This window comes from Molothrus ater, chromosome 7 (genome assembly GCF_012460135.2).
Source record: "Molothrus ater isolate BHLD 08-10-18 breed brown headed cowbird chromosome 7, BPBGC_Mater_1.1, whole genome shotgun sequence".
Classification (NCBI taxonomy): domain Eukaryota; kingdom Metazoa; phylum Chordata; class Aves; order Passeriformes; family Icteridae; genus Molothrus; species Molothrus ater.
In genome coordinates, this window is record NC_050484.2 from 12,958,172 (window position 1) to 12,986,169 (window position 27,998).

The following is a 27,998-nucleotide window of genomic DNA, read 5'->3' on the forward strand; positions in this document are numbered from 1 at the left end:
AATGTGGCTGGTGTTACATGTAGTCCTTGAATGTACATTAAAAAGATAAAGTTTCAAGGATTTACTGCCATCCTGGAGGAAAGAATTGATGTTTTAAGTAACTGGATTTGTACAAAGTCTGTAAGACAATCCAAGTAAATCCTCAAATAGATGATTAATTCCTCATTATTTAAATGCCCTTAAATACAAGTGCAGATGCTAACTGCATGGCTTTCTCTTGACAGCTCCTTAGCTATTTCTCATGATCTGCTATTAGGCTGTGACTCTAAAGCCCTGAAAAAGACTGTCTGTGGAAAACCCTTCCAGCTCCTAGAGAGACTAAGTTCTTGCAGCTTATTCTTACACAGTTCTTTCAGAGTCTGACTGATACTGCAGCTATGATTATAGTACACAAACATCTGCCTCATTTGGGAGACCCAGATTAGGTTTTTATTGGGTATCTTCATGAGTGCTTTGAATATCTGATGTCCCACTAAGACATAAGCCTGTATGCACATGCCTAAACCCTTTTTAGAGCTGATACATCCCAATATTCCCTAGCTGTCAGAAAATTTTTGGGTAATCTCATTTTACACTGACAACAAAAGGCATTCATTTTCCTAGACAATATTTATACTTATTATCAGCCTGTCCTTTGGCTAACTAGCTGAGGTTTACTTTAAGCCTTGTGATCCACCATACAGAATTTGGTTTATCATTTATCCTAGTTATAAACCTGAAAAGAGGGGGTGGGTGATGCAGGGGGGGTGGGGGGGAGGGGATGGAGAAAATTTAAAGGATAAAAAACTTGACAACAAACCAAAGCACAATGGAATTGGAAAAGAATTTTAAAGGGTCAGGCTCTATAGCAGAGAGACTTTTTGTCTGTTTATGGAGACACACTAAACTGAATTATTCAGTTTCTTACAAAAAGAAAAGGAATAGACTGTGGGGAAGAGAAAGCAGAATGAAGGCGCAAGAGAGCAAAAAATTCATCCAGCAACAGATGAGAAGAACAGAGGAGAACTGGAAAATGGATGCAGGGGGGAGGAATGGATGATGAGAGAATAGCAGGCCTATTTAAAATGAATTTTTGACCTTATTTTTAAAACATTTATGGATCCCAATTGCCTGTCATGAGATCATTTTCCCTTACAATGCTAGCTTTTCAGTGGCTCTGCACTTTAACTTGATTTATCCCACTTAAAAAAAGTAGATTGTTAGAAATACCCCTTCTATTAGAAATTCTGTCCCATTACAGTGTCAGCTAAAGGCCACTTGTCAATGTCAGCTTTATCAGATAGAAATTTGCTTCATGAGTTCTCAAATACTATTGTGGAGGACAAGACCCAGGGTCCGTTTTTGAGGCTGCTGATTTGTGATGGGATAGTGTCTTCTCAAATTATCCTCTGCATTTCCCAACTTATCTGTATGTTTCATGAGATGGTGGGAAGTGATTACAGCAGCTGCTGTACATTAGAAAGACATCTTATAGGAAAGTTGGCTTAGCTAAAACAGTTGACTGAGAAAAGTAAGGAAAGGACTAATTGAGTCTTAAAAATAGAGACCCAGCATCTCTTTTCCAGCTGCAGCTTCCCTGGTGCCATAACCTCACGTGGGAAGCAAGAAAACTTCTACCAGAAGGTTTTCCCCCTCCTCAGCTGTCTGTTATCTCTCTAAAGAAAGACAACAGACATCCTGAAGATTAGAGTAAGTTTTTATTTATTTGCAATTATGCAGTTAGTCATCAGCATGTCTCTTCAACTGATAGGTAAAGGTGGAAAAAAAATCAGCTGTTGTTCAATATGTGCTACCACAGTACTGGTGAGGGTCAGCTGCCTGAGGTGAGAATGATGGCATTGCTTAAAAGCTACCTTGAGTTAGCATTCTAGCAAGATGCTTTGAGACATTTTATTTTCTTTTTAATATTTTGATTCTATTTTTGCTCCTTCTTTTCTGTCTTTGTAGATTGCAACATTAGGTATTTTAAGGGTAAAACTACAGGCAGAAGCAGAACTTCCAGCCACGAGTCAAAAGACAGCAAGCTGTGGCTGCAGTATTTTCCAGACTAAAAGACAGTGTCTATGAAAGCACGGCTGGCTGGATCAATGGATGATATTGTTGCAATGAAGAGACCAGAAGTCTTTGAAGTTTATAAACTACTTCCACAAGAAGAACTCTTGCAGCAACAAACTTCAGAGTACTAAAGCCCTCAAGGTAAACTCTGATTTTTGAGCAGACTGCCATTCCTCATAACAAAACTGTTTACAAATATTCTGCACTGGAAGGACAAAAACCAGCAATCCTGGTGCCACTATTAGGAATTATTTAATGATTAAGGTACTTTAAGCACCCTTTCAGGTGCTTTGATTAAGGACAACATGCCTCATGGGAAAAGCAAAGCTTTGGAAATAAGTAATCTCTGGGCATTATACCTAACAGGAAAGGCTTATAGAGGATTACCTAGAAGAAACCTTTGTGAATCTTGTGAAACTACACTGGATCACAAATCTCAACCTCATCTAAGCATTAATAAAGTTTAATCAGTTTCAGATAAGAGGTAGAAATCCTCAGGCTGCTGAAGAGGTAGCACTGACGCAGTCTGAGACCTGTGAGGACACATATCACGACACAGAATTTCAACAGGAAGACATATTTGATGCATATTCTTATTTTAGTTTACAAAAGCAATTCAGAAGAAGAATGACAGGTACATTGACTCACAAATTTGGGTCACAAAATTTAAGGCAGTGGATTAAAGTTAGCTGCTTTAAGGAAAGAATTATTTTGCTGAAGATGACACTTTTGGTAATTGAATAAGAATAATATATACAACAACAGTTTTGGAGTTAATGAACAAATATATATGATAATTTATGTAAAAACACCCCTTTTAACTCTGCATCTCTCTGATTTCAATAAAGTCTACTCTTGCATAGGATTTTTTATACTATAGCAGTCATTGCAGATTTCACTTCAGCATTCACACCAGATAGTTTGGAGACATTAAAACCAATGTTAGTTCAAATTTCAGAAGTATATACATTCTTAAGATTTTCACACAATTCTGTCTTTTTTTAAACTAAAATTGCATTTTATCAAAACTACATTTTTGAATGCTGGTTGATTAGAATTACCTCAATGGAGACAAAGTCCATATTCAAAACTTCCTCAGGCAGAGCTCTTGAGTACCCATAGACTATGGCTGTTGCATTTATTTAAGAGATTCAAAAATCTGGCACTGTTGATTTAATCTCTGTTTTTTCTATAGGACTGGGGTAGATAATATGTCTCTGTGTAGTGTGAGGCCTAGATGTGAAACAGGGAATAGACCATATACACATGTATAGAACAAATACAGTTCTATAATGTTCATAGAATATATTTTAAGAAATTGATGCAGGGGAGCAAATTATTACATTTTTCACTTTAGAAAAGTTACAAAGGCTGTAACGTCGCCAGATTGCTACTGTCCCATATGCAGAAGGAAGGGTAGGACAGACATGACTCTATTTCCTTCCTCTCACTTTGCAGCTAAGCACAGTGAGAGGCTGCTCTTCTAATGCTCTTGTTAACCCAGAGAATCACTGGATGAACAGCCAGAGTACCATAAATTCATCTGAAAAGCCTTGATGTTACCACACATGACAAAGTCTGGCAGTGACTCTCTGTCTTGGGCTTAATGGAGGAAACCTGGGCCCAAATCAGACACAGTGAATGGATGAGTTAATTTTAGCCAAGTTCTCATTATTAACCAAAGAGACGACATTTCTTTGGCATGTTGTCTCTTTGGTGGGCTGGCATTAGGGATTTCTCCATTTCTCCATTTCTATGAAGTCCCTAAATTCACGTTAAACCGATAGAGGATTTATGGAAAACACAAACAAACCAGCACCTTCTGCTACCTCTGAGTGCTGCCAAAGCCCTTAGGATCCCACTGAGGACCTACCCAGCGCTGGTCGTAGTCCGGCAGTGGCGTCCTTCCCTCGTCATCCTCATAGAAGGGCAAGCCCTCCCGCCGGGCCTGCTGGTACTCCTTCCGCAGCCTCTGGATCCGATCAGCGTTCCCGCCACCTGTGCAGCCGCTGGGGGGAAAAACAGCTGAATGAAACTCCTAACAACGCACATATCTGACACCAGGTACACACAGAGAATTGCCAGACCCGAGACAAAGGGATTGTGTTTGATTTTCCTGATTTGTGTAGTTCCCACTGGCCTCTATCAGCCTTATTTTTGCTTTCTTATATTGACAAAGCTGCTAATTGTGAACTTGATTCCTGTTTTTAAAAAAGGCTGTCCCTGTCCAAAGAACTTAGCAATTCCAGTACAAGACAAGAGACAACAGATGGATGCAGACAGATGGGGGAGCAGAAGAAAACTTTTAACATTCCTGTGAACAGCTATAAATGACTATCATATTTTAATAATAATGATGATGATAAGTTGACAAAAAATGTTTCCTTTTGCTCCCATGCTAAATGTGGAATTTCCCTAAAATTACATATGTTCTAGGTGAAGAATAAACTATTATTCACAGAGAAGCACAAAAAAGTTTTGTCTCATAAAAAAAACACAAACTCCCTCGCAATTATACAAAGAACTCAAACATAACCATGAAAATCCAGGGTAGGCAAGAGAGATGGGAAAGCACACTATTAAATCTTGACACTACAGTTTTAAAGTGGTAATTAAACAGTAATTCACTTAGTAATCCACAAAGACTCACTTGTATGCAAAACTGCATACACTGCAAACTGCTCTGGTAAATCTGGTGGAGTTGCTTAGTTTATCAAGTTGAACACATGCCTTTCTGTAGGTTTTGACCCTAGTGAGCCTTCTAAAACCTTACAGCTGGGCTTGTACAACTGTAGAAGCTCAAGTTATAACCAGGAACTATTAAATAAAATCCTGAAAATGGCTAAGAATTCAAAAAACGTTGTTCATATTTAAAATGAAAAAATTAAAAGCTTCCTGCAGATATTTCCAGCCCTGCTGTAGTCAGCACTGGGGTGAGTACTGAGTGTATAGTTAAGTAGCATTTACTGGCATTCACAGGGAATTATTAATTATACAATTGATTTCTGGCTGCTCCTAAACTCAAACCATTGTTTTTGCAGCACTTCACTGTATATTCACTTAATCTATAACCTTAACTCTGCCTCACCATCAGTGGATTACAGAGACAGAGATTTGTTCACATGAGCACAGACTCAGTGGAGCATCTTGCTACATCACACTCCCGTATGAGTATGCCAGAATCTAGGGAAGCCCTTCATAGGTAGGATTTGCATAGCAAACAGAATTTGAACAGCACACACAAAATATTGGACACTAACCCATCAGTTCAATAATACTTAGTTTCTAGTATGTATCAGCAATCTAGACTGTTTGGAAATTAACTACCAATTTAGAGAAATTCCATGTAGGCTGCAAATGCAACTGAATATGCAGTTAGGATTGGAAATGGTTACTTACAGCATCAGTATTTTCATGTTTCCATGAAAAATCAAAGGACTTCCTTTCCTGAAGCCTAAGTTATCCATCCACTCTATAAAGTCCCAGAGGTTTCAAGCTTCTCTGGCTGACTTACTGAAATCTTCCAGAGCACGAGATTTTTCTCATGATCTGCCAAGACAGTGCAGAAAGCTTGCACAAACTCTGTGGACTACTGATGGAAAAAAATATATATTCCCTCTTCACCTTTATTTCTTCCATAGATAAATGCCTCTGTTCCTTGCAATAATTCTTGTCAAATAGTGAAGAACCATTTCCAGTTTGCAAAACGCTGAAACTGAGGTCTAGCTAATGGAAACTATCACTTAGAACAGTGAAGTCTGGTCCACAGCTCATGAGCACTACAATACCTGTAAAATCCCCTGACATTACTTGTGAATAACGATAAAGTGTTTAATGAGGGCTGCTAACATACAGATAAGGCCCAAAGTATTGTCCCTGTTGCTTTGCCAACAACATAGCCCAAAGCAGCATTACTTAAGAGAGAAACACTGAAATACAGGCAATAGGCCTAAGTTTGATTCCAGGCAATCTGGTTTCCTGCAGCTCTCTGCAAACTGTACAGCACCCATCACCAGTGGTCTAACCCACTTTGTACCACCAGGTACTTTGGCTGAAGAGACAATCTGAAAATACGACACACATTGGGTTTTCCCCCCCACCTTTTAAAATTAAATCTGAGACTGATATATTGCAAGACAATCAGAAGCCCGTGCTCCACTGACTGTTGGTCTCCTGTAGATGAACTTCCTTCTGCTCAAACCCTTTGAGCCAGCAAGTGGAAGTGGTGCTGCAGAGTTCAAGCTGATTATATATATTACAAGACAGGGCCTGACAGATTTTGCTTTGGCAAACCTCTGCCACGCAGTATTAAACAACAAACCCTAGCCATGAGAATGAGTAGGAACATTTAAATGAAAGATAGCAGCACATGGAAAGTTATTCATCTGGATTAGTGTGAAAACACAAGCATAATCTCTGTGGAAACAAGCAGCTCCGTGAAGTCTGATTTCCTGTGCCTTTCTCCTGTGGGTTCTCTCGTGTCTGATAACAGTTCACACTGCAGTGCTTCTCCCCAGCATGAGCATTCATCCAGGCCTCTCTAGCAGGCTGCTTATTTGCACTTACTGAAACTTTGTGCTCCAGTATCTCCTGAACATCAAGTCACCAGTCAAGTCTGGTCAAAAAGGGCCAGCAGGTTCAGAATTTGTTAGAAAAGTGAAGCGAACAGGTAGGCAGAGGATTGGTCAGTACCTCCGCTTCATATTTTCAGGATACAGTTAAAGCTCCACAATTTTTTTTCTCCACTGTTTACAGGCACAAATGCAAAAGACATTGGCTTTTGAAAGAGCTGCATTCTAGCTTACTGTGGAAGTTTTACCCACTCCTGAGTAAAGTGAGATAAATATGATGCCCTGTGCAATGCTCATGAAACAGCTCTGAATTTCAACTTGGCTCCTGACAATTATGTGAATATATGAACCACATTCAAACTCACCAGATGAATTCAATCAGCACTGTGCAAATATCGCATACATAATCTATTAGTTTACCCCAAAGAAACTGAAGCATTGAATTCAAACAGAATGAAGTCATCAGTAATAAAAAAAAGAAACTGATAAGGCAATATTAAAAAAAAAAACCAACACAATATTCCAAGATTTGCAGAGAAGATCATACATTGACTGTAAACTATTCTCCCATCTGCCTATAAATACATAATTAAAAAATATTGGTTTGATCAGATAGCAGTTCTCAGACAGGGAAACAGCAGATGAATACCAGTTCAAATGTTTCAGATGCATGACTATTTATACTGTAAAGGATCCTGAGCTTACACAAGAAATATAGAAACAATATTCCAATCAAAGTCAGTGTATATTAAGGGCATTTACTGAAGGTTTTCAGCAAGCCTGGTAAGTACAGCAGACAGATTTCTTTTACAGTAGCTTTACATTTAATGCAGGGCTCTCTCCTTGAGGAGATATAAATATTACAGTCCTCATCATATATACAGTTTTGTGCACGCTTGCTTCCCTGACATGGCTCTGGAGCCACGCTACACATTCTTCAGAGAACCATGCAACCACACTTTTACCACTCTCCCCACCATCACATGTTCTCAGCATCCAAAATTTAATGTAATCACTGACTTCTCTGTGTCACAAGACTGAGAGAACTGTTCACTCAGCATTTTCCAGTTGTTTTCAGAACAATTTCCTGAAATTGTGCTACATGTAAGGAGACTGATTCACAAGCAGCTGACACTGGGAAGTTCTAAAATAATGTCTATGTGTAGGAATGAATCTCTGAGAAACTTCAAAAAGAGTTGTGAAGACTCAGGTGCTGATTTCAAACAATACTAACAAACATGCCCAAAATCCCAAGCCATAAACAAACTCAAGAGAAGTTCAACAGTTCTTCCAGTAAGCTGCACACACTGCAAGGTTGGTTTTTTTTTTGGTTTTTTGTAATAGAAAAAAACCCAACAAACTTATGTGAACATTCAAAAGAGGAAAAAGTACATCCTGTAATCATTCTGTAGTTTTGTTAAACACAGTCCTTATTGGGAGAATAAGGGCTTTTTCTGGCTTGGGAGAAGGAGAAAACCAAGTCTGTGCTATCGTTTGAACCAACACGATCGTTCTAGCCTAGTGGCTGGGGCTGTATCACCAACAGCAAAACAATGGCCAGAACTCACCCTCCCTCCCTGGGCCTGCACCTGCTGGAAGCACCACACAGAGCCCACCTTGCCCACTGCATGTACAAAGGGACAGGCTTCCAAACAGCCTCTCAACCAATACAGCTGGAAGAGACAGTCCAAGACAAAAGGGGAACCATAATGTAGCAGAAACTGAGCTTCCAGCTCTCTGACATTATGTAAAATATGACTGTGAAATTTCACCCCATCACCTCTGAAGAGAGATGAACAAGCACCATAGCAATAATATTATATATGACAGACGTATTGAATAATATTCAATATGACAGACTAGGGTTTTTTTTTCCAAAGAATTAGAATACCATAATCAGTATTTAACATGTATGGCTCAGGTTTTAGACAGTAAAATATCCTCTGTGTTCTTCCTCTGAATTGCTAATCTGTATTTCCATCATTCAAGTTCAAATGCCATTTTTTTAAATTAGTGACTTCTTACTGCAGCTTTCTTGATAACACAAATTAAAAACAAGTGTTGCACATATGAAGTAAGATGAACTACTTAAAGCTATATATAAACATACATTTAAAGAGGCAATAAACATTTTGTTTCCAGTGGTTTTCTTAAACACATTAATATTGCACAGGGCTTTTTTGCCAGCCACTTCTTTCAAACACTGATTTCACCCAGCTGGCTGTCAGTCCCCTAAGCAAACAACTGGTGCTTCCAAGTTAAAATAAAACAAGCAAACAAAAAAGAAGAAAAAGAAAAATTATTCTTTTAAAAAACAAATCCAAGACAAAACGTGATTCACAGACTCTAGAGAATGGACAATCTTCCATTCATGATCTGCTAAAAAACAAAACTAATTTTACATACTAAAAGGAACACAGTGGTCTACAAAGATACACAGTATAAGGGCGTCCAACAGAGCATGTAAGAGTATCTATCTTTCACTTAAGATAAAACTTCCATTTTGAAGTTATAACAAATAAATATTTGAGTAAGTTTCTCTTTCAGTTCCAGCCCTTGCATTTCTACCCTGTATGAAGATATTTTTGCAACCTCAATTATAAGAAGGAATAAAAAGAATAGTGGGAAGTGATAAAAAGAAAATCAATGGTAAGAACATAATTTTACTGTAATTCAGCTTTCATCTTTGTGACCACCAAGAGAAAGAGATTTTAGAAAGATATGAACATTTGCTCTTTTCATATGCACTTGAGTAAGGAAATGGTATTGCAAGGAAAGACGTGTCAGAAATGCCTTGCTGACATCCCTGATGTTGCCTTGCAGGTTCAGGAACCACCTGTGATATTCAGCCAAAGCCAGCCCGGGTTTTGGTACACACATCTCACACTGAGGACCCAAGTTAGGAATGACACCTTTCTAGGAATTGGAACTGTGCACATGGCTTCATTGGTTTCCACAACGCATTAGATGGATGTGTTTCTCTGTAGGTACATAAATACATATAAAGAATCATAAACAAACTGCAGAAAAACAAATTACACTGAAGAAGCCATTTACACTTAGTTGAACCTGTATATTAAAGTCCCCAAATTTTAATCTGTTTTACAATATTTTAAAAACTCATAACTGTGCTTCAGTGAAACACATGCTGTCACCTTTCAATTCTTTAGGTGAACATAAAAGCAGTACAACCACTTCTGCCCAAAAGGTCAAAGCCTCCTAGGGCAGCACATGACTACCATTTGTCTGGAGGTAAATTGAGTCCTATTGACCCTGTAACATCACTACTGACCTCTTGACATTAGGAGCTTAGTGGAAAGAGAGAAGATGATATTCTCAGGTTCCTACAGACTCATTAGGAAGAAAGAAGGGAAGAGAACCTTGCATGATATGAATTAGCAATGTCATTAACCTTCTCTTTCCCCAAATAGCTCACAATATGTTTACAGAAGCCTCAAAAGAACCATTTGAAGATTGAGACCAACAGATTTGTATCACTTTCAGTTTTTCCAAACTGTTTATAAAATATCTCTCAGTGGCTTGACACAAGGCAACCTTTTATGTTTCCCTTCCTTCGCATGACATACAACACCTTTTCCTGTTTGTCATGGCAGACAGCCTAGATATTCAAATGAGCATCATCTTTTCAAACCCGCCACTTCTCATCTCCATTACTCTCCTTTATAACTTATAGTTGACTACAACTGGACAGGAATAATGGGAGGTATAGCCTAATTTGTTGTTTTATGGAAATAAAATTGGCACACTGAAGTTTAACTTCACTGTAAGCTGATATGGTATATGCTACTCTAACAGAAACCTTATTTGCAATCAAGTAGAAAGGAAAGAGAAAAAGGCAGACATTTTCTTGTTTGTAGCCAGATTGTCATCTTTATTTCGGAGAAAGGTAATTTTTTTCCTTTTCTCTGCTCAATGTATTGTGCCTCATCAAAGAAGGCAATCACCAGATCTTAACTAATAATAAAAAAAGATGCCTTTCCAGTTTGGCTTGGTTAATGGCAATGTCTGTTTCTGGCATGGGACCAGTTTACTGCTGTCTTGTTGATGTGAGATGTGCACTTGTCTCTGAAGGGCTAGGAAAGCAGGGAGATTAGGGACTCGGCTGCTGACAACAACCAAACTCTCTATAAACAACACACAATGAAAATAATGAAAAACAGATTTTCCTGGTATTTTCAGTAGCCTCTAGACAATGCAACAGTTTCTGGTTTCTTCACTAAAGATGATATCAATTATGCCTTTTATCCACCATGCAGAAGTCACGTGTGAGGCATAATTGAAGGCCTTCTCTCCAAGGTAATTTCATCTGGATTTACGCGGCAAAGTGCCTTTTTTGGCACTCTGTATTACAACACAGCTTGGGAGGGGGTATTTTACTTTACTGATGTAAAGCAGCTGGCATATTTACAATGGATAGGTCAAATCAACACAGAGCAGATTTTCAGCCCTCCAAACTCCATTTACAGCAGCTTTAACAATCCAACAAAGCAAACGCTGAATGCTAAACTCCAGTGTAGAAATGTAACTCTATTTCTTAAAGACTATCACACCTGCCTGGAACTGGCAGCTAGGTTTTTTTCACTTACAGGCTATTGCTTTTTGCACTACTGTTTATTAAACTTATCACTAAAGCTGAAATAATAACTACTTTACAAACTTCCAATGAATTAGCCATTCATGAGTCCCTCAGGAATTCTCTTTACCATACACAAAGCAAAAGCAGGAGGGAGAGGTGACTATTCAGTGCAGCCTTAATTTCTGCACTCCCTTGTGAGAGAAGAATTGAGGATCTAAGAATTCCCTCACAGTAGATGCTGCTGCCCATGTTCCAAAACATACCTTGTTGAAAATTTCAAAGCCCAGAGTAACCATCTATTTTCTCTCAGAAATTACTTCTCCGAGTTTCACACTAGAGACTGTATCATCTGCTCTTTGTTACATACGTGCCAATCTATGCCACTGGCAGAGTGGCAGCAACTAATCCTCTATGTGGTTTGCTTTTTTAATACCTGGCTTAGCTAGAGAGGAGGTAGGCAACTCGACCTCAACTAAAAAACAAGTTCTCTGTGTCTGTAATTCTGTGGCGGATATAACTTACATTTTAAAAATGGAAAAGAATTTACATCATGTGCAAAGCATCAGGGTAAAGCACAGCTCTCAGAGCCAAAACACATCCTTACTATAAAGTTGGATTTTTTGGGGGTACTTTTAATAAATGGTCACTACAATAACAACATTAATCCAGTGTTAGAATTTTTACAGGAAAAAAAATACAAATGTAATTTATCTTTTTTAACTGTCAGCCACATTTCTAACGCTTTCAAATCTGCAGCTTCCAGCGGCCTTTTGTCTTTCTGCCATGGCAGGACTATCTTGGACAGCTGTAAGAGCTTTGTAAGCTATCTTTCTCAAAATCCATTAGCTAATTCAAGGAACCTAATTAGAGCTGCCATTTTGATGGAGCATATTGAATGCTCTGTATAAACTAGTAACACCATCAATGTTTATTAAAAATTGCAAGAACCAAAGCTCTCTGTTCCATATAAATATTAATGGACAGATACACAATATTTATTGAAATATAGACGGCATTATGAGCACAGAAATGCACACAGGTATACTTACAACCCTGTGTGATGCATTGATTCCCAAAGGCTGAAGTATGGAAGCAAAACCTAGGGACAATTTTACACAAACTGTTGAAAATTGACCAGCTTCCATTTACACTGTCCTTATGTGCATTAAGGGAAGCAAAGCACACTAAAGATGATTTGTTTCTTGTGTTTTTTCTGAGTAGTGTGCTGACAATTTGGAGTGCATTTTGAGCTTACCTCAAGAATGCACTCCAGCTGGAACCATTTTATAGCTCCTCTTAAACCAGCCACTCCAATCACTGTACTTTGTAGACATTTACACATACTCCAGTACTATACTGTTTAAGGGTATCCAAAGATTCAAAGGGAATTTGCTCTGTAGAATTAAAACTCAAATTTTGCTGTAGACAGCAACAAAGTCGGTGAAAGGAGCCAGACATCTGGAGCAGTGCTTTCCTACTTTCTGCTGTGTAAAAGCCCAACCATAATGAAAAACCAGCTTGCAGACAATGATACAACCCATGAAATACTGACCATTCTAAGAATATATCGGGACCTAATTACGTTAGGCTGTACAAGCATATGCCTTTGGCTGCAGAAATTAAAAGTTTTCTGGCTACTTCACAGCTTTGTTTTTAACTTGATACTTCATAAATGGAACTGCAGAAAACCTCATATGTTACCGTTTCAATCTGACGTTCACTTTCATATGCATCTAACAGTGCCTGGATTCTATTTATATGCACAACTAAATATACGTGCATAGAAAAATCATCAGATTTGCTACAGAAAGACAGCAGATGCTCTTATTAAGCCACTGGCACATGCAAGGTGAAGCGTGTAAGCCTTACACAGAAAGCACTTAATGCTCCAACTACAAGCTAAGGAAAAGCAAAGACAACAAGTGAAAATTTTTCTAGCTCATTTTGCTAGATGTGAGTGCAAGGCACAGCAAAGCAGAAGCACTGCTGGGCGTGCTTGAATGACTCTTTTAACACACGGGGCTTCTTGCAGAGGCGTATAATCCATACACACTCTTCAGAACATCCTAACTCCAGTGCCATGATCTGAAGTTCGCTTATTCAGAATATATACTAAAATGACACATGAAACATTTAACAGATGTGCAAAAGAAACAGGCATAGTTATATTTTCTACACCGTAATAGTGCAAAGGGCTAAAAATTGTATGACAATCTCACCATGGGGACAGCCCTGAAGGCAAATGCATTTTGGTTCTCTGATAGGGCAGTATTTCCAAACTACAACTGAGATTTGAGCAGTTTCACAGGAACACACTCAAAAATCAAAACATCAGTTACCACTGACTTCTCTCTGGAATTATATATGGCAAATTTAGCTTGTGGTTATTGCTCAACAAAAACCCTGACAGATGCTGAAGTGATAGATGGATTTTTGCAAAGTTCTGCTGCCTCCAAGGCCACCCTATCTACCCTTCCAGCAGCCTTCCCCCTTGGGCACTTCCCTCAGTGCAGCTGGGTCCTGGGACCACTGTTTTTTCATTTGCATTCACAGACTGGGGAGCACACATTTCTTCAACACACTTCCATCACAAGCCCTGCATAAATAGACTTGAACTCTTTATAAGCCAAACTGCATTTTGGAGAAGTATTTCTGAACTTGGGGGCCTCAAGTTAGCAGTGCAACCTTATTGCTTTGCATTATGCAGGCCATGGAAGCTCCTGGACTTACTGATGTACATTGTTTTTCTAGCTCCTTCTTGCAGCTGCAACTCCACTGCACTTCTGATAGGAAATTACTCTTGCTTTTCCACTTGGAGGACAGAGGTGTTTAAGACTGAAGGTAAGCCCTACTCCTTTTCAGTAATTGCTTTGAAAAATGCTAAATTCAAATGTAAAAAATTGAATAATGGAATCTTCAGACTCTACAGAACAATTTTTTGGCATACCTTGCCTGGAAAAGGAAGATCAAACCTATCTCTCTGTGTTTGGCTGGGAGTCTTGGAAATGCTGGAGCAAGTGTTCTGGTTCGGGCTCACCTCTGCCTCTACAGAATGATTCTCATATGCTTTCACCTGCCATGTCTAGAGACACACTTTACCAATCCTTTCCCAGCTGTTTTTGTCTTGCTGCCTCAATTCTCTGCTCTCATCCTGATGCTTGGGAGTCTTTCCCTTCCTTATCTTTCAGCCACGGATGCCAATTTCCTCCACCCATTACTGGCTTCCCATACATGCAAATCTCTGTCCCACAGGCAGCTGTAGTACAGAAACACCTCCCCTGATGCACCTAGGTCAGCATGTCCCCTTCCAGCACTCCTTGAGACCCATCTCCCAGAAGCACCTCCCAAAGCAGCTGCCAGTGAGGATGGGGCTGCAGGTGGCATGGGACATCCAACAGCACCTCTTCCTTTTGGCACTGGTTCAGATGAGGTGCTCATGTCTGACACACCAACAGAGCATCAAACCTGCAGTACTGGTACACTTCTCTTTACTCTGAAGCATCCACAAATTGTCCACAACTATGGCCTGGCCCAGCACTCCCCTATATTCTCCCCATCCTCTAGCTGCTCCAGCCTCTCTTCTGTTCCGATTCTTGTCCTATCCCCCATGGCATTTTTTAGGGCATTCAAAGCAGCTCACCCTTTTCCTCCCTGGAAGCAGGTGGGTGTTATGGCCTGAGAACACTGATCATCACTGAACACCCTGTTTACCTCACCCTTCATTCCTGCAGCCGGAGTCTATCTGGTTCCTGCAGCCAGAACCTGCTACTGGAAAAACATGTATCGGCTCTGGCAGCTCAGGACAAGCACTTTTGGTGAATTAGCAGCCAAGTTTCTATCATGTGTGTGGGAAGTACTCTAAATCTTATAACTTAGTCAAATTGTCACTGTTCAAGGGGTGGCAAAAGCCACAGTCTGGTGTAAGACTAGGCTGTGTTCCCTTCCAAAATGAAAAGACCCCATTCCAGCATATGGAAAGACTACAGAGTCATGTTGGAAGAATATATGCTGCTGCTTTTTACTTTTTTTTGCACAGACAAAACAATCTCTTGTCATCTTCTCCTTCCAGCTACACCCCTTGCCCCCCAAAAAACCCAGCTGTTATCTGATTCCATTAAAATTCAGCTTCAGCACACTTCCTACATAGACAGTTTCAACCCAAATGGACGAAGATTGGTTATCAACACGTGGAAATACAGTTTTCCAATGGAAGTCAGGCCAGCAGCTCCCCAGGCACAAGTGGCACAGCCTGTTTCCATGGCTGTCCCCCTCCCTGCCCTATAGGGCTGCATTCTCCCTGGTCCAGCAGGTTGCTCCTGGCATCTGTGGGATGAGCACTCCTTAACAACAACTGCAACACCTCTGCGGGTACAGCCTGGTACACAGACAGTACTCCTGCATGTGCTCCAGATTAAGCTGTAGTCAGCTTAATGAGAGACTTAATTGATGAGTGCTACTTCCTTCACTTGTCCATTAAGATAAGTACAGCACATGGACATTTCAACCCATCAAAGAAGAGAAAATGCATTAATTTTGGTTTTCTTAAAGCTGTTAATAAATCTGACACTGTCTGGCAGTTTTCTTCATTTCCTACCATTTGACAGATACTGTGATCACAAGTTACAGAAGATGTTTTTCCTCTGAAATTATCACTCTGGTAATACAAGCCAGAAGGAAACTTTATCAAGATACCAAGAAGCTGGGTATTGGTTTATTTTTAACTTTATGTGGCTGGTTTGTGAATATCTCAATGTGATAAAAAAATAAATTCCATCCGGTACTATTAAAAATCATACACACACACAGAGACACATTACAAATGGCTGTATTACAGCAAATAATCACACTGTGTATTTATCAGTAAAAGCCAGTATTCCTCTCATATAATCAGTCTGGCTCTACTTAGACCCCTTTACTGTAAGAGCTCCTGCAACTGTTTTCTTCCTCTTTCTCTCTCACAAATTGACATTTGTATGGAATCAAGAAAAATCTTCCTTAATAATTTTTCCTTACTAATGGCTTTTTTTGGTATGTGTATTTGAGAGGAGGGAAGGCAAAGGGCAGGAAAAAGGAGCTTTAAGTGCTCTGCAAATTATCCTCCTGAATCTGGGCCTCATAAATCCTATCAAATGTTATATTTCATCAATAGGCTGGAAAAGCTTTTTTCTCTGCAATGATGAAGCCTGGGTTTAAAATTTATGGTTTCATTTTAGAAATGGACTATAAAAAGAGTCTGACTTGGCTGTCCATCAACTGTAGCTGACATTAGCAAGTTAGGTGTGGACTTTCAAAGTGTGATATGTATTTTTTATTTATTATAGAGGTATATACATATATATACATATATGAGGACATGTATATTACTGTGGGTTTGTGCATGCATAAATACACAGCTGAATTAAAAAAAAAAATGTCTTAAACCCACATTTTCTTTCAATGCAAGAGGATCTGAGATATTCAGCAGATTAGATTGCAAAGTGATAAAAGTGTCCAGAACAGAGTTGGCTCAAGGACCTGCAGCAACACAAGCAAATTGCATTTTGCTGCACAAATGATCAAGATAAAGTAGTTTAATTTGTTCTCATTCATGGGGTGGCAAAATGCAATTCAGCAACGGTAGAGTAATGCTCATAGGGAGGCAGGGAAGATTCCAACAGGCTGTGAGGAGAAAAGGGGAGGAGAGCAGGCAAGGACCAAAAGATTTTAGGCAGGGGAAGACAATTAGCAAAAGACTGATAAATTGGGGAAGAGTGGGTGCAGAGCTTCTGCACCTGTTGGGCCTGAAAAGGGTGGAAAGGAGACAGCTTGCCCCATTCTCCATGCAACTCTCTACCTCTACTGCCTTTCTCCTCTTTTTCCAAGCTCTGGAAACAATTCTGACTCCCTAAAGAGCTGCTCCTACTTGCTTTCCTGCATTGCCGGAGGTAGGAGAGCACTGGATTATGGCTCCTATTCCTGTTGCTGCCACCACTGACAGGAGCCATGTGGGTGCCACAGCTGTCCTCTACAAGCCCAAAAGTTTCCTCTGGCAGCCACAACAGCATTTTCCTCAGATGGAGGAGGTGCAATCTGTGCATGCTGCCGAAACACCCACTCCTCTCTTCCCTTACCCTCAGAGCTGGAGGCCTGTGGTCAGCGATTATTACTTAGTTCCACCTATGCTGAAAGGCAACCCTAAAGACAACATCTCTAATAGAAGCATTACTGCTCCCCAGAATCCTCATACTTGTAAAATGAAACCACATTTAAAATAAAAGTCAGATAAATAAAGTGACATAACTGATGTTGGAGAAAGTGAAGTTCCCTTCTGAATGTAGGGGAGCCCATTTCCCTCCATCAGCTACTAAAAAATGTCATTTTGTAACTCAAAGAATTAATGATGGATTATGTGAAAACAGCAAATCAGATCATGCTGTTGAGGCATTATATGAACTAAACAGAAGAGCAGTTAATCTAAATCGCATGTGGGATGGTTATTATTGTGTGCTGCCATCATTGCTGCTGAGTCTGGCTGTAATATTGGTTTTGGTGGCAACACATGGAAAAACCTGAACGTCCTGTTCCTCATTATAAAACGAGGAGAAATCTCACTCTGGGGAACATGGTCAAAGCTGACGAGTGAGCACTGCAGAAAAGGCTGGGCAGAGGCTGTGGTTAATAGCAAAGGTACTCTGAGTCAACACTAGCAGAGCAGATACCATCTTCCACCACCTCTAGTTTGTAACATGAACAAGAGAAATAAACAAAAGAACCCATCACCCTGCTCAGGACACTTGTATAGGGTGGCTTCAGATCACTGTTGAACTCCCTGCTGAGAGGACACTTGGCAGGGCTCCTGTCAGCAGCACAGCCAGGGCCAGCGGGTGGAGGCTCTGCAGGGCAGGGCTCAGCTCAGCTCCTGCTGCAGGGACCTGCCCTGCTTACCCTGCACAGGAGGCACAGGGCAGGGACAATCACTGACCTGTTGCTATCCAGCACGGAGGGGAAGTATCACCCATCTGCATTCTGCAAATCAGAATGTGCTCGGCTTCTAGCGCTAAGTTTTCACCGGAAATACACAAAATACACTGCTCTTTCACCAATTTGTGGAAGTGAGAGGACATGACATTGCCTCTATTTCCAAAAAAAGGTATTTGTGTTAGGAAAGGGTAACTTTATGAAGCCTTGCTCTACAGATGTCCTGCCTCTGGAATTGCACATTTTCTACTGAAAGGTGGTATACAGCAGCGTCACATCACACAAGCATAAGTTACGTAGAAACAAGAAAATCTTGAACTCTTTCAGATTCATACAAGTTAACCTAATTTAACAAAGACATTCAGGACACTAAAGCAATACTTACATGGCAGCATTTTAAAGCACAAATTCCCTCGTCCCACCACAGATCTAGAATATTTCTAGCAGTAAATTATTTCCATGGTTTCCCTGCATGTATCTCCTTGAAGATAACCAAGAAATTCAACTTTCCCTGAAACTCTTGAAATTTTTCCAACCCAAGTTTATTCTTCTGCACAGATAAATATTTCCACCATTCTATAAGAGAACATCCTGTCACTGTTCAAATCCTTATTTTTTTCTCTTCTAAAATCTTTTAATCTGCTTTTCCCCTCCCCCCAAAGGATGTTTTGTTTATTTTTGTTATTCTTTCTTCTTTCCCTGTCTCCATTATTTCCTCACCTCTTCCCTGAGATTCCAGGGGTTTTAATTTTTTTTTAATATATATTTTTTTTCCTTGAGCTCTTGTGAAACCCTGACCTGCTTACAGAGGGCAACTCACAGAGCTTAAGGGCTAATGTTTTACCCCCTACTCACCATTGTGGATCTGGCTGCAGTCATCAGTAACTAGAATTCATCATCATCAATGGATTTTCAGTGACAGGCACTGTATTTGCTTAGATAATGGCCCCATATATTGCCTTTGAAATGAGGGTGTGACCACTACTTAGGATATTCTCAGGAGTCAGTAAATGGCATTGCTGCTGGTCATGTTTGCTTCATGTTTTGAAAGCAGAGCTGCAGAAAAGCAAGCTTTGAAGTTTTGGGGTGCTTTGGATGGTACAGTGCTCTCAGGATATACCAATGTTAACCAAAACACATCACCCTGGGACTGGAGCAGGCCACTGGCCAGCTGGTTTGACTGCAGGGGAAGAACCCGCAGAGGCTGCCTCTGAAACTCTCCTTGCAATAGGTTGAACAGATGTATAATCCATAGACAGTCCTGTGCCCATGCACAGCAGAGCAATGGAATCAGTAAAAGCAGGTGGGGGAGCACAAGATAATATGGAAACAACACTGGTCCAAAGGATGCCTGACAATGATACTTGATGTTTTAGGAAGGAAGCAAACATAACATGCCCACACAGGCTGCGAAGAAAAATCCAGAGTCTGTGAGGCCTCAGTGCTGTTTAAAGTCACTGTGGACAGAATATACACTTCTTTATGAAGAAGAACTAACAACCTGATAGAGCTATTGGACAATAGGACCAAGCTGCTTTGGTGTCAGGTAACTAACTGTAAAGAGTATGCACTGAACACCTGTGAGATGCAGCCTGCAAAATTACTATTTCTGGTGTGGGATAAACATCCCTTCACTTCCCTAGTTGTCAACTTTATAAGCTTGCCAACCATCACAAATGGGGATCACAGCCTCCATTCCTGAAGCAGGAATAGTTGGGTATGCTGAATCAAGTCCAGGTCTGTACACGTGTCCCACCAAGAGAGAGGAAAGCAAGCTAGCCCAATGAAAGAAAGAGTGCTTCCATCTGTTGCATTTTTCCTGCAATGAGCAAAGTTAAAACCCCATGGATGTGTCCTATCTCTAACTTAAGCACATTCACCATAAGATTTTTCCTTCCCTCATTTTTCTGCATTCAAGTATGTCCTCCACTAATGAACCAAACTACCCTTTTTCCTCCCCATCTAATTCACTGCTCCCCATGGGATAGCCACTAAATTTGATTCATGAATACAGTACATTTACAGGCAAAACTGGGAACACAGAAACCCCCTCCCCATCACATCTCTCTTCAAGAGGGAGTTTGAGACACATCAAACAAAGAAGCCTCAAATCTTCTGGCATACAGCTTAGAAATAGGAATGTAATTTCCATTCTGTATCTCTTGCTTCATTACAGAAGATATGGTCCCTAAAACAGGCAATTTGCTTTGGCCAGTAATGTTTAAGGTGCTAGCTTTCAGTTTTGTTTTTCTGTAGATTCCACACTGCAGCAGGCAGCTTCCCTCCCTCCAGTCCTGCCCCCCAAGCCCAGCTGCAGAGTGAAGATATCTAAAGGATTCAGGCAGCTGCAGAAAATGCAGGACTCCGGCTCTTGGGCCTCATCTGTGTTTCACTCCTTTCACATCCATCTGGATTTGACAAAGTCATGCTTATCAGTTAGATCAGCAGCAGATAGTCTCCTATCTGTGTTGTGGTGCAGAATTAGGTCAGAAGAGCATTCTGCCAGCTTGTGTTTTGCTGTTTAATCTGGCATAAGTAGTTGTGGAGACAGCAATAAAGAACATCTCATCACACAAACCACATTCTTCACCCCCTAATCCTGGTCAATTTTCCGACTTTGTGAGGAAAATGCCATAAAAATCACACACTACTGCTATTTAACTGCCTATTCCAAGAGCATAAATTTTTGAGAATGCAAGTGAGGCCAGGAGGCAAGTTTATTTTATGAAAATATATCACGTGCAAAGGCAAATGGAATGTTATAAAAATAAAGTCTGAAGAATGGTAGTTCTTAAGTTTTAAGTTGTCTTCTTCTGTGATGCCATAGCTGGGTCTTCCAGCCGGCCTCACCAGATGGCCACGTTGGCCACCATCAGAATAGCAGTCTGGAAACAAGTGCCCTACAGCCTTGCCTGAGCATCTTGGCTGGAATACACTCTGAGGCAGCAGTTCTGTACTCACAACTCAGAGATATTCCCAGTGCGCTTGCTTAAGGATTCTTGAAATTTGTGAAGAGATTAAAGCCAAACTTCTGGTCCAGGACAGGTCAGGGAAAATAACAGAATGTTGGCTACTAGCTTTTAAATTGTAATTGTCACTATTCACACTAAAAACAACCCTTCCCCATACCAGCACACAGCATGAAAATCTGCTCAAAAATAGTAATCATAAAGAAAAAAAAGGATTTTTCTCTTAAACAGTAGGTAAGTTCAGCTGCAGAGTGTTTCAGCAGCTACATACAATTTTTTGTTTCATGGAAGCTGTACAACCATTCCTCCTCTTACATACAACTCTGCAAACCAGTGTGTTAGTGATGCTTTTGCAAAGAGGGTTTGACAACAATAGAGAGTCCCCAGCCTGCTAAATAAGAAGTGACAACTCCATTTGAAAGCTGTCTCTGGATGTGTTTTATGTGCAGAAATTATCTGTGACAGTTCAGATCAAAATAGAGTTTTCATTTCATGTGGGAGGTAAATGGACGATAGAATGGGTTACTTTAAATGCTGCAGTCTAGTCCAATTAATGTTTCAGACTTTTCTGTATTCTGTGCTCTAAACTTTGGGGTAAAAAAAGTAAAAATCATTTGTCTATAGCATGATGTAAAGAACAGGCCAAAAGGTAATAAAAGCGTTTAACAAAAACAGTCATGCAGACGTATGGCAGAAATGCTCAAATTTCAGTAACCTGGCTGTGAAAATAATAAGTATAAAACAGAAAAGAAAATATCACTTCATTCTTCCAGGGAGAACCAGGTAGGGGAGTCAATTCTGATTCCCCATCTCAATCAGCAGAGATTTTGCCATTTACTTTGATGGAAACAGGACTTGCATATCAGTTTTCTCTCTGAGCAGCAGACACAAATCCACATGCTATCATTTGCTTTTCAGATTGTGCAACATAAATTTACAATTTCTGGCTTATGCAACTATACAAATGACATAATTTGTACTTTAAAAAATGTCAAATCCAAGGTGTTCACATTTGTTACCTGTAAATCTATCAGTTGTTCTCTGACTCATTTTAAATAAACATGTTTCCTTAAAGGTTTGGACCTACTGCTGTGTTACTCAAGCACACCAGTGGCCATGGTGGGAACTGTGCTGATGCAGTGCCTGTATCTTTCTAACTATCTTTCTCAAAGTTGGTGGGGAAAGCAGTAATTCATGCGTGGCCTTTTAGATGTAAACCTTAAGTACTGTTAGTAGAAAAGGTATGGACCCAAAAGTGAGTGATCTCATCCCAAACAAGGGCCCACGATTCTTACATAATCTATTTTGTTTATGCCATGCTTTAAACAATGCATATTTTGATCTTTTCTGAGAAAAAGCATTTTTCTTGGCATGATTTTCAATTTCCACCCACTTGGAAGAGCAGGTGTCTTTGTGTATCATTGCTCAACACTGGGAATAAAGAAAACGTTTTAAAAACACATTAAAATTGTTTTCCTGAAGTCAAGGAATATTAATTTAAGGTTCTATGGACATTAAAAAAGAACAGACCAGTCACTTTAATTGCACTGAGCTACGAGAAACACTAACTGAGACAAAGCATTCAAAAGATATGAGACCTCAGTATCTAGCGGCCAAAGACTGAACACTGGTAATCTCATTCCTCAGAGGCGAGTTTTAACACAAAAGAGAAATTAACATCTATCTATGCACTAGAGTCTGGAAAAGAAAAACAACAGAACAATGAAGCTGCTCAGACATCTGGTATATTTGCCATAGCTAATAGTAATGAGATAGTGGGCAGAGTGCAGATTAAAGGCAAAAAGGTATGAAAGAACACTTCTTTCAGAAGCCACACAGACATTGAAAAAATGCCTGTAGTCAGACTAATGAGTCTAAATTTTGGGAGGGATTCTCAAGCCCTATCACGTTTAGATTGATAATATATTTGTTACAGCATTCAAAGAAAGAGAATGAGACTTCTGCTTATTCACTTTTGGAGCCAGAACATGTCACTTAGAGCACAAGATTTTTCAAGCTCTGTACTAAGGAGGTCAAAGCATCACCACCGATGCAGACAGTGGTATTTACAGAGAAAAGGAGGAAAAGATCAATCCCTTCCCCCAGTCCCCTTTACTCTCCCTTTCTGAAGCAGCTGCTGCTTAAACATTGCCATTGTATACAGAGCCACAGAATAATTGCCTCCTGGTTTGTTTTTTGGTTTCCTTTTTTTTTTTTTTTTAAATCAGGAACGGCAGATGATGTTAAAGGAAGAAAACAATACGTTATTCAGGTGAAGGACTACAGACTGCTTGTCATTTGTGTACTACCAATCAATAACAACTAGGAACAGGTCTATTGCTCTGATGCCGTTCCCCACAACCCTCCTCCACAACCTCACACCCTTTTGCCACATTATGGAAGTTTCTGCTGACATGTAAAGCAGGGATTGCAGCCAGAAGAGGCCTCCTCTGACATGACCCGAGAGCAGAGCAGAAGCAGCCCAGGTCCCCTGGTCTGCAGCACACTTCCAGCACATAAGTGCTCAGTTAAAGCAATCCTTTCAGACAGTTATTGAGCACTATGGTGACTCAGGCATAGAAAACAGCTGCCCCCTCCCTGCCTCTCCACAGGACTCATCATGTTTTATTGTGCTTCCATTCCTCTGAAGATGCCTTGGTGCTTACTTTTCAATTGCCAGGCCATGTACAACACTTGCATTAGAAACACGTTCCACGCTTAAACTTACATGCCAGTCTCAAAATAATTGTTTTATGTGCATTTATGTAAATACCATAATTATAATTTACAGCTTGGTCCCATTTACAAGGTAATAACCATATGCAGGACTAAGCAGGCATCTAAGCCTAAGGGCAGAAGTGTTTATAACAGATAAACTCCATGGCTGAAGGACATGTTCCAGCTAATACTGGTTTGAGAAGAAATGCCCCTAAGATACTATTATGCTGAAAAAATTTATTTAAGATTAAAATTAAGTGATTGGAGGCATTAAACCATAAATATGGGTCAAAGACTGAATGATAAGATGTTGTTTGAAATTTTAAAACATTAGTTGTCACTTCCTTGCTCCTCCTTACTGCTACCAAGTCACTGGAGGGAGGGGCTAACAACCTCCCAGAGTGCATGTTCAGCAGAGGAATGTGACACTGCAAAACTGTCACACTGACCTGCTGGTCCACAGGCAGGAAACTGGAGAGAAACTAGGAGAAAAATAAATTAAGAGAACATTTATTGCTCTACAAGCACGTTATATTTATTGCAATTTTAGCACTTCCTAGATGTATCTCACACTTACTCCTCTTGCATCTTTTTTATTGTGGGCTGTTTCTTTGTTTTTCTCCACTTCACTTTAGTGGAAAGGAAAAATGATGGCAGCTACCTGTTTTGCAGGCAACTGAAGAGTATAAAATCTTTCATGCAATAACCCTTCACTGCTTGCTAAAAATGCCCTCCAGACATCAAGGACAAGTTAGTGATAAAAAGAGATAACCAGTGTGGCTATCTGAAACAACATGGTTTTCTCATGTCTCTCTGTCCTAATGAAAGACCTCTCAGGTGCAGACCACGGTGTAGTGGAAGACAAGTTGTTTCTTTCATTTTCTATGAGAGTCTAACATGACTCTCCACAAAGCAGTCACAATTCTCTTAGACCATCCCAAGATCAATACTGATACCTTGATCAATGTCAACAAATGCCCTGCTGCTGCATGACCTGCCAGAGAAGCAGCTCCTTAGCCACAGTACACGTGGGCTCCAGATGGTGCCAGGTCCCCTTGTGGGAATGCAAGGGCAGTCACAGGGGTTCAGAGTATATACCAACTTAACTACATCAGAAGACTCGAGCTGATGAAACAATAAACTATTTCTTGGCTTACTATGACCCCTTGGATTACTGTCTGTGCTAGTGGATTTGTGATCATGGACTGAAAAACAGCACGTTTTAGAGTTTGTCATCGACTGTACACTGCACAGCTGTCAGACAATAATCACAATTATTGTCTTTTTATTCAGCATCCTGTTGCCTATTAAGTCATTTCCATCACATCTCATCATTCTTCCCAATATTTCTGCTAGCACAATATTGAGTGATTTTCAGCTTTTCTAACAACAACAGTTTTTACAGTTTTCTGCTAATCAAAAGATTGGTTCATGCTTTTGCCTATACTTTCTGTCAACAATGTTGCCAACTAAGTGCTTGGGTAACTATTTGCCCCTGGCGTCTTGACACAAACAGGGAACAAGATCATGGATAATTTTTAGGAGCAGTCATTTTATCCTGCAATTAGATGCTTGAAACTTCCAGGAGAAGATTCCCACTGATTCATTCTGAAGTCAGATCTGTGCCCTCTTTAGACCTTTTATATCTTATTATGTTGTAATTAGTAGTAAAATTTTCAAGATCTGTTGGTGTAAACTCCAGGTGAACTGTGACTTCAGAAAAATCAGTATACAGTAAGAATTTCCTACATCTTATGGACACATAGAGATGGCAATAATTTCTACTGTGAGGCTTTCACTACATAGTTAAGCTGTATGAGTACCACACACTGCTGAGCACTTTGCCTGGACATGAACAGCCATGCTGAAAACCCTACCAGAGTTCCTGCATTGTTCCTGGTGGCAGCAGAACCTGGCAATGCTGGTGGATCTGAGGAGCACCCCAGGGCTCCCTGTGCTGCAGCCTTCTCACTGGGTGTAAGCAGCTTTCCTGGGGATCTAGGAAAACCAATTTATTTGAGCACGTATGAGAAATTGTGAGACGCTGCTTGAAGACTCTCAGGGCTCTGTTATGCTTCTCACTGCTTAATTAGGAGGAAGGCTGGGAATTGCTTTAACTGTAACTCAGGGGAACCTGTCAGCACAGGTCTCACTGACCTTACATAACCTCAAGCAGAAGTATAGACACTGAAAAAAATTCTCATGACTCCAGTGAGTCCATTCTCCCTGTCACATATAAGAGTTACTTCTCCACCCTTACTGAACAGGTATCACTACTCTCTTAACTGGACTTAATCAACATTTTGAAGCAGTCCAGTGATAACTCTTTTTTCTTCCTTCTCCAAATGTAATCCTTTGTTTTACTTTTAGACTTGGGGGAAATGATTCTTGTGTTCCACTAAACTTTGACTACTTCTCAGAATAGTTTGATCACTACTTTATCTCAATGAAATGGAAAGTCAAGAAAGAGCCTGCTGTGAGCTCACACCCATCACCTGGAGTGTGAACATACAGGTGCGAATACACATGAACAGGCTCCTCATGGTCAAACTCCTCCACCTCCAAAATAGACACATTCATTCACAGACTTAAAAGTCAAGCATAAAAAACCCCACACCCTCACCTTCAGTTTTACTAAACCAAGATTATCTCTACAATGAAAGAAAGAATCCCCCTTTTTCCTATTTAACTAGTAGCAGCTAGGGAAAAAATGTAGGAGAGGATTTTTCTGAAAGTCATGATTTTGGATAGAGTGTGAGGTCCCAGAGGTCAGCAACCTAGATTCATCTTACAGTGGGCTACACAGCAAAGCTTGCACAAGGCCAAGTCATCAGGGTTTTTCTCTGAACTACTTGCATATCCAGAAGCTAGGAGATCGTATGGCAAAATGAATATGTCAAGAAGCTGGGGAGAAAACGGGAGATGGTTAATAAAAAGATTGGGAACTGGGCTGAGAGAAAGGGAAAACAAAAGAAAAACAAACAGTTTCTTGGCAAAGGACTTGCTGGAAGGACAAGCCTCACAACTGTGAGAAGCATAATGACCTTCTGCTTGTTTCTCTTCAGTCAGGGAAACGGGACTAGGCTCACATTCATCATTTAACCAGAACTGCAGTACAGAATAAACCTGACTCAAACATACTTCCTTTTCTTTTTTTTTTCTCCTTAGCTAGAGCAACTCTGCAAGGCTAATGATGGGGCCAAAGAGACTCATTCTGACAGAAGACAACCTGGAGCAATGAAAAGCTGGGTATTTTGAAAACCCTGAACTGTATGAAATACAACAGACTACTGGAGAGTAGAAAAGAGAAAGGGAAAACAGAATCACATCAGACTTAATCATGTCCCCTACATTTTAATTAAAGTAAGACTTAACAGTTTTATTTAAGATTACCAAATTCTCAGAGGAAATGCGTTTCTCTCTATGTACTGCTACCAGAAAACTGTTAACTTGGAAGAAGAAAACACAGTACACAATGCTACTACCCATCCATCCTGTGGTATCCACTAAGATAACACCTTCTCTGTATTCACTAAGTCTTCTCAGTATCCACTAAGATAACACCTTCACCTTCTCTGTTCAAAGAAAATGTCTAGATACATTGCTTGTCTACTAAATGGGAATACCAAATGCTATTAGGGTTTGCACTTTCAGTATGGAAGTGGCTGGCCTATAAACAAGATTTTAACAGCTTCTCTATTAAACAACTCAGTTTAATTAATCGTCAGCCATTAACCCTTCATTTAAAATGCCAGTTACAAAATCTTAATTTTGCACATTATCAGCTGGTTCACAAATAGCTATCTATAAGCAGAAGTGTAATGATCTTCCTCTCTCTTTCTTGGAGTTTTATAGTCAACCTTACAGTCAACTCTGGCTTCTTAATTAACCACACACACATATTAGCATTTAAAATCAAATGGTGTTTTGTTAAAAAAATTGCACAGAGAAAAGTTAATATCATTCTGCTGCTGGTTAAAGAGGCAAGCATGAGCTTTTGGTCAAATTATATCCTGCACAAAACAGAATTTAGCATTTTCTGATCACACTAGGAAATACACGATGGCAGGAACACATGCAAGGCCATATGATTTCATTCCAGCTGCATGGACGATCTCACTTTGTCTTTAT

The 27,998-nt window shown here is 40.0% G+C and overlaps 1 protein-coding gene across 2 annotated transcripts in view; it reads right to left on the reverse strand.

Moving 5' to 3' along the window:
- PARD3B (par-3 family cell polarity regulator beta) overlaps positions 1–27,998 on the reverse strand; it is a 394,298-nt gene that overhangs the window by 47,417 nt on the left and 318,883 nt on the right. For both annotated transcript variants that reach the window (XM_036386687.1, XM_036386685.1), the window contains one exon: positions 3,929–4,064. In XM_036386687.1, coding sequence (XP_036242580.1) covers positions 3,929–4,064 — 136 coding nt within the window. The remainder of the gene's footprint in view (positions 1–3,928; positions 4,065–27,998) is intronic.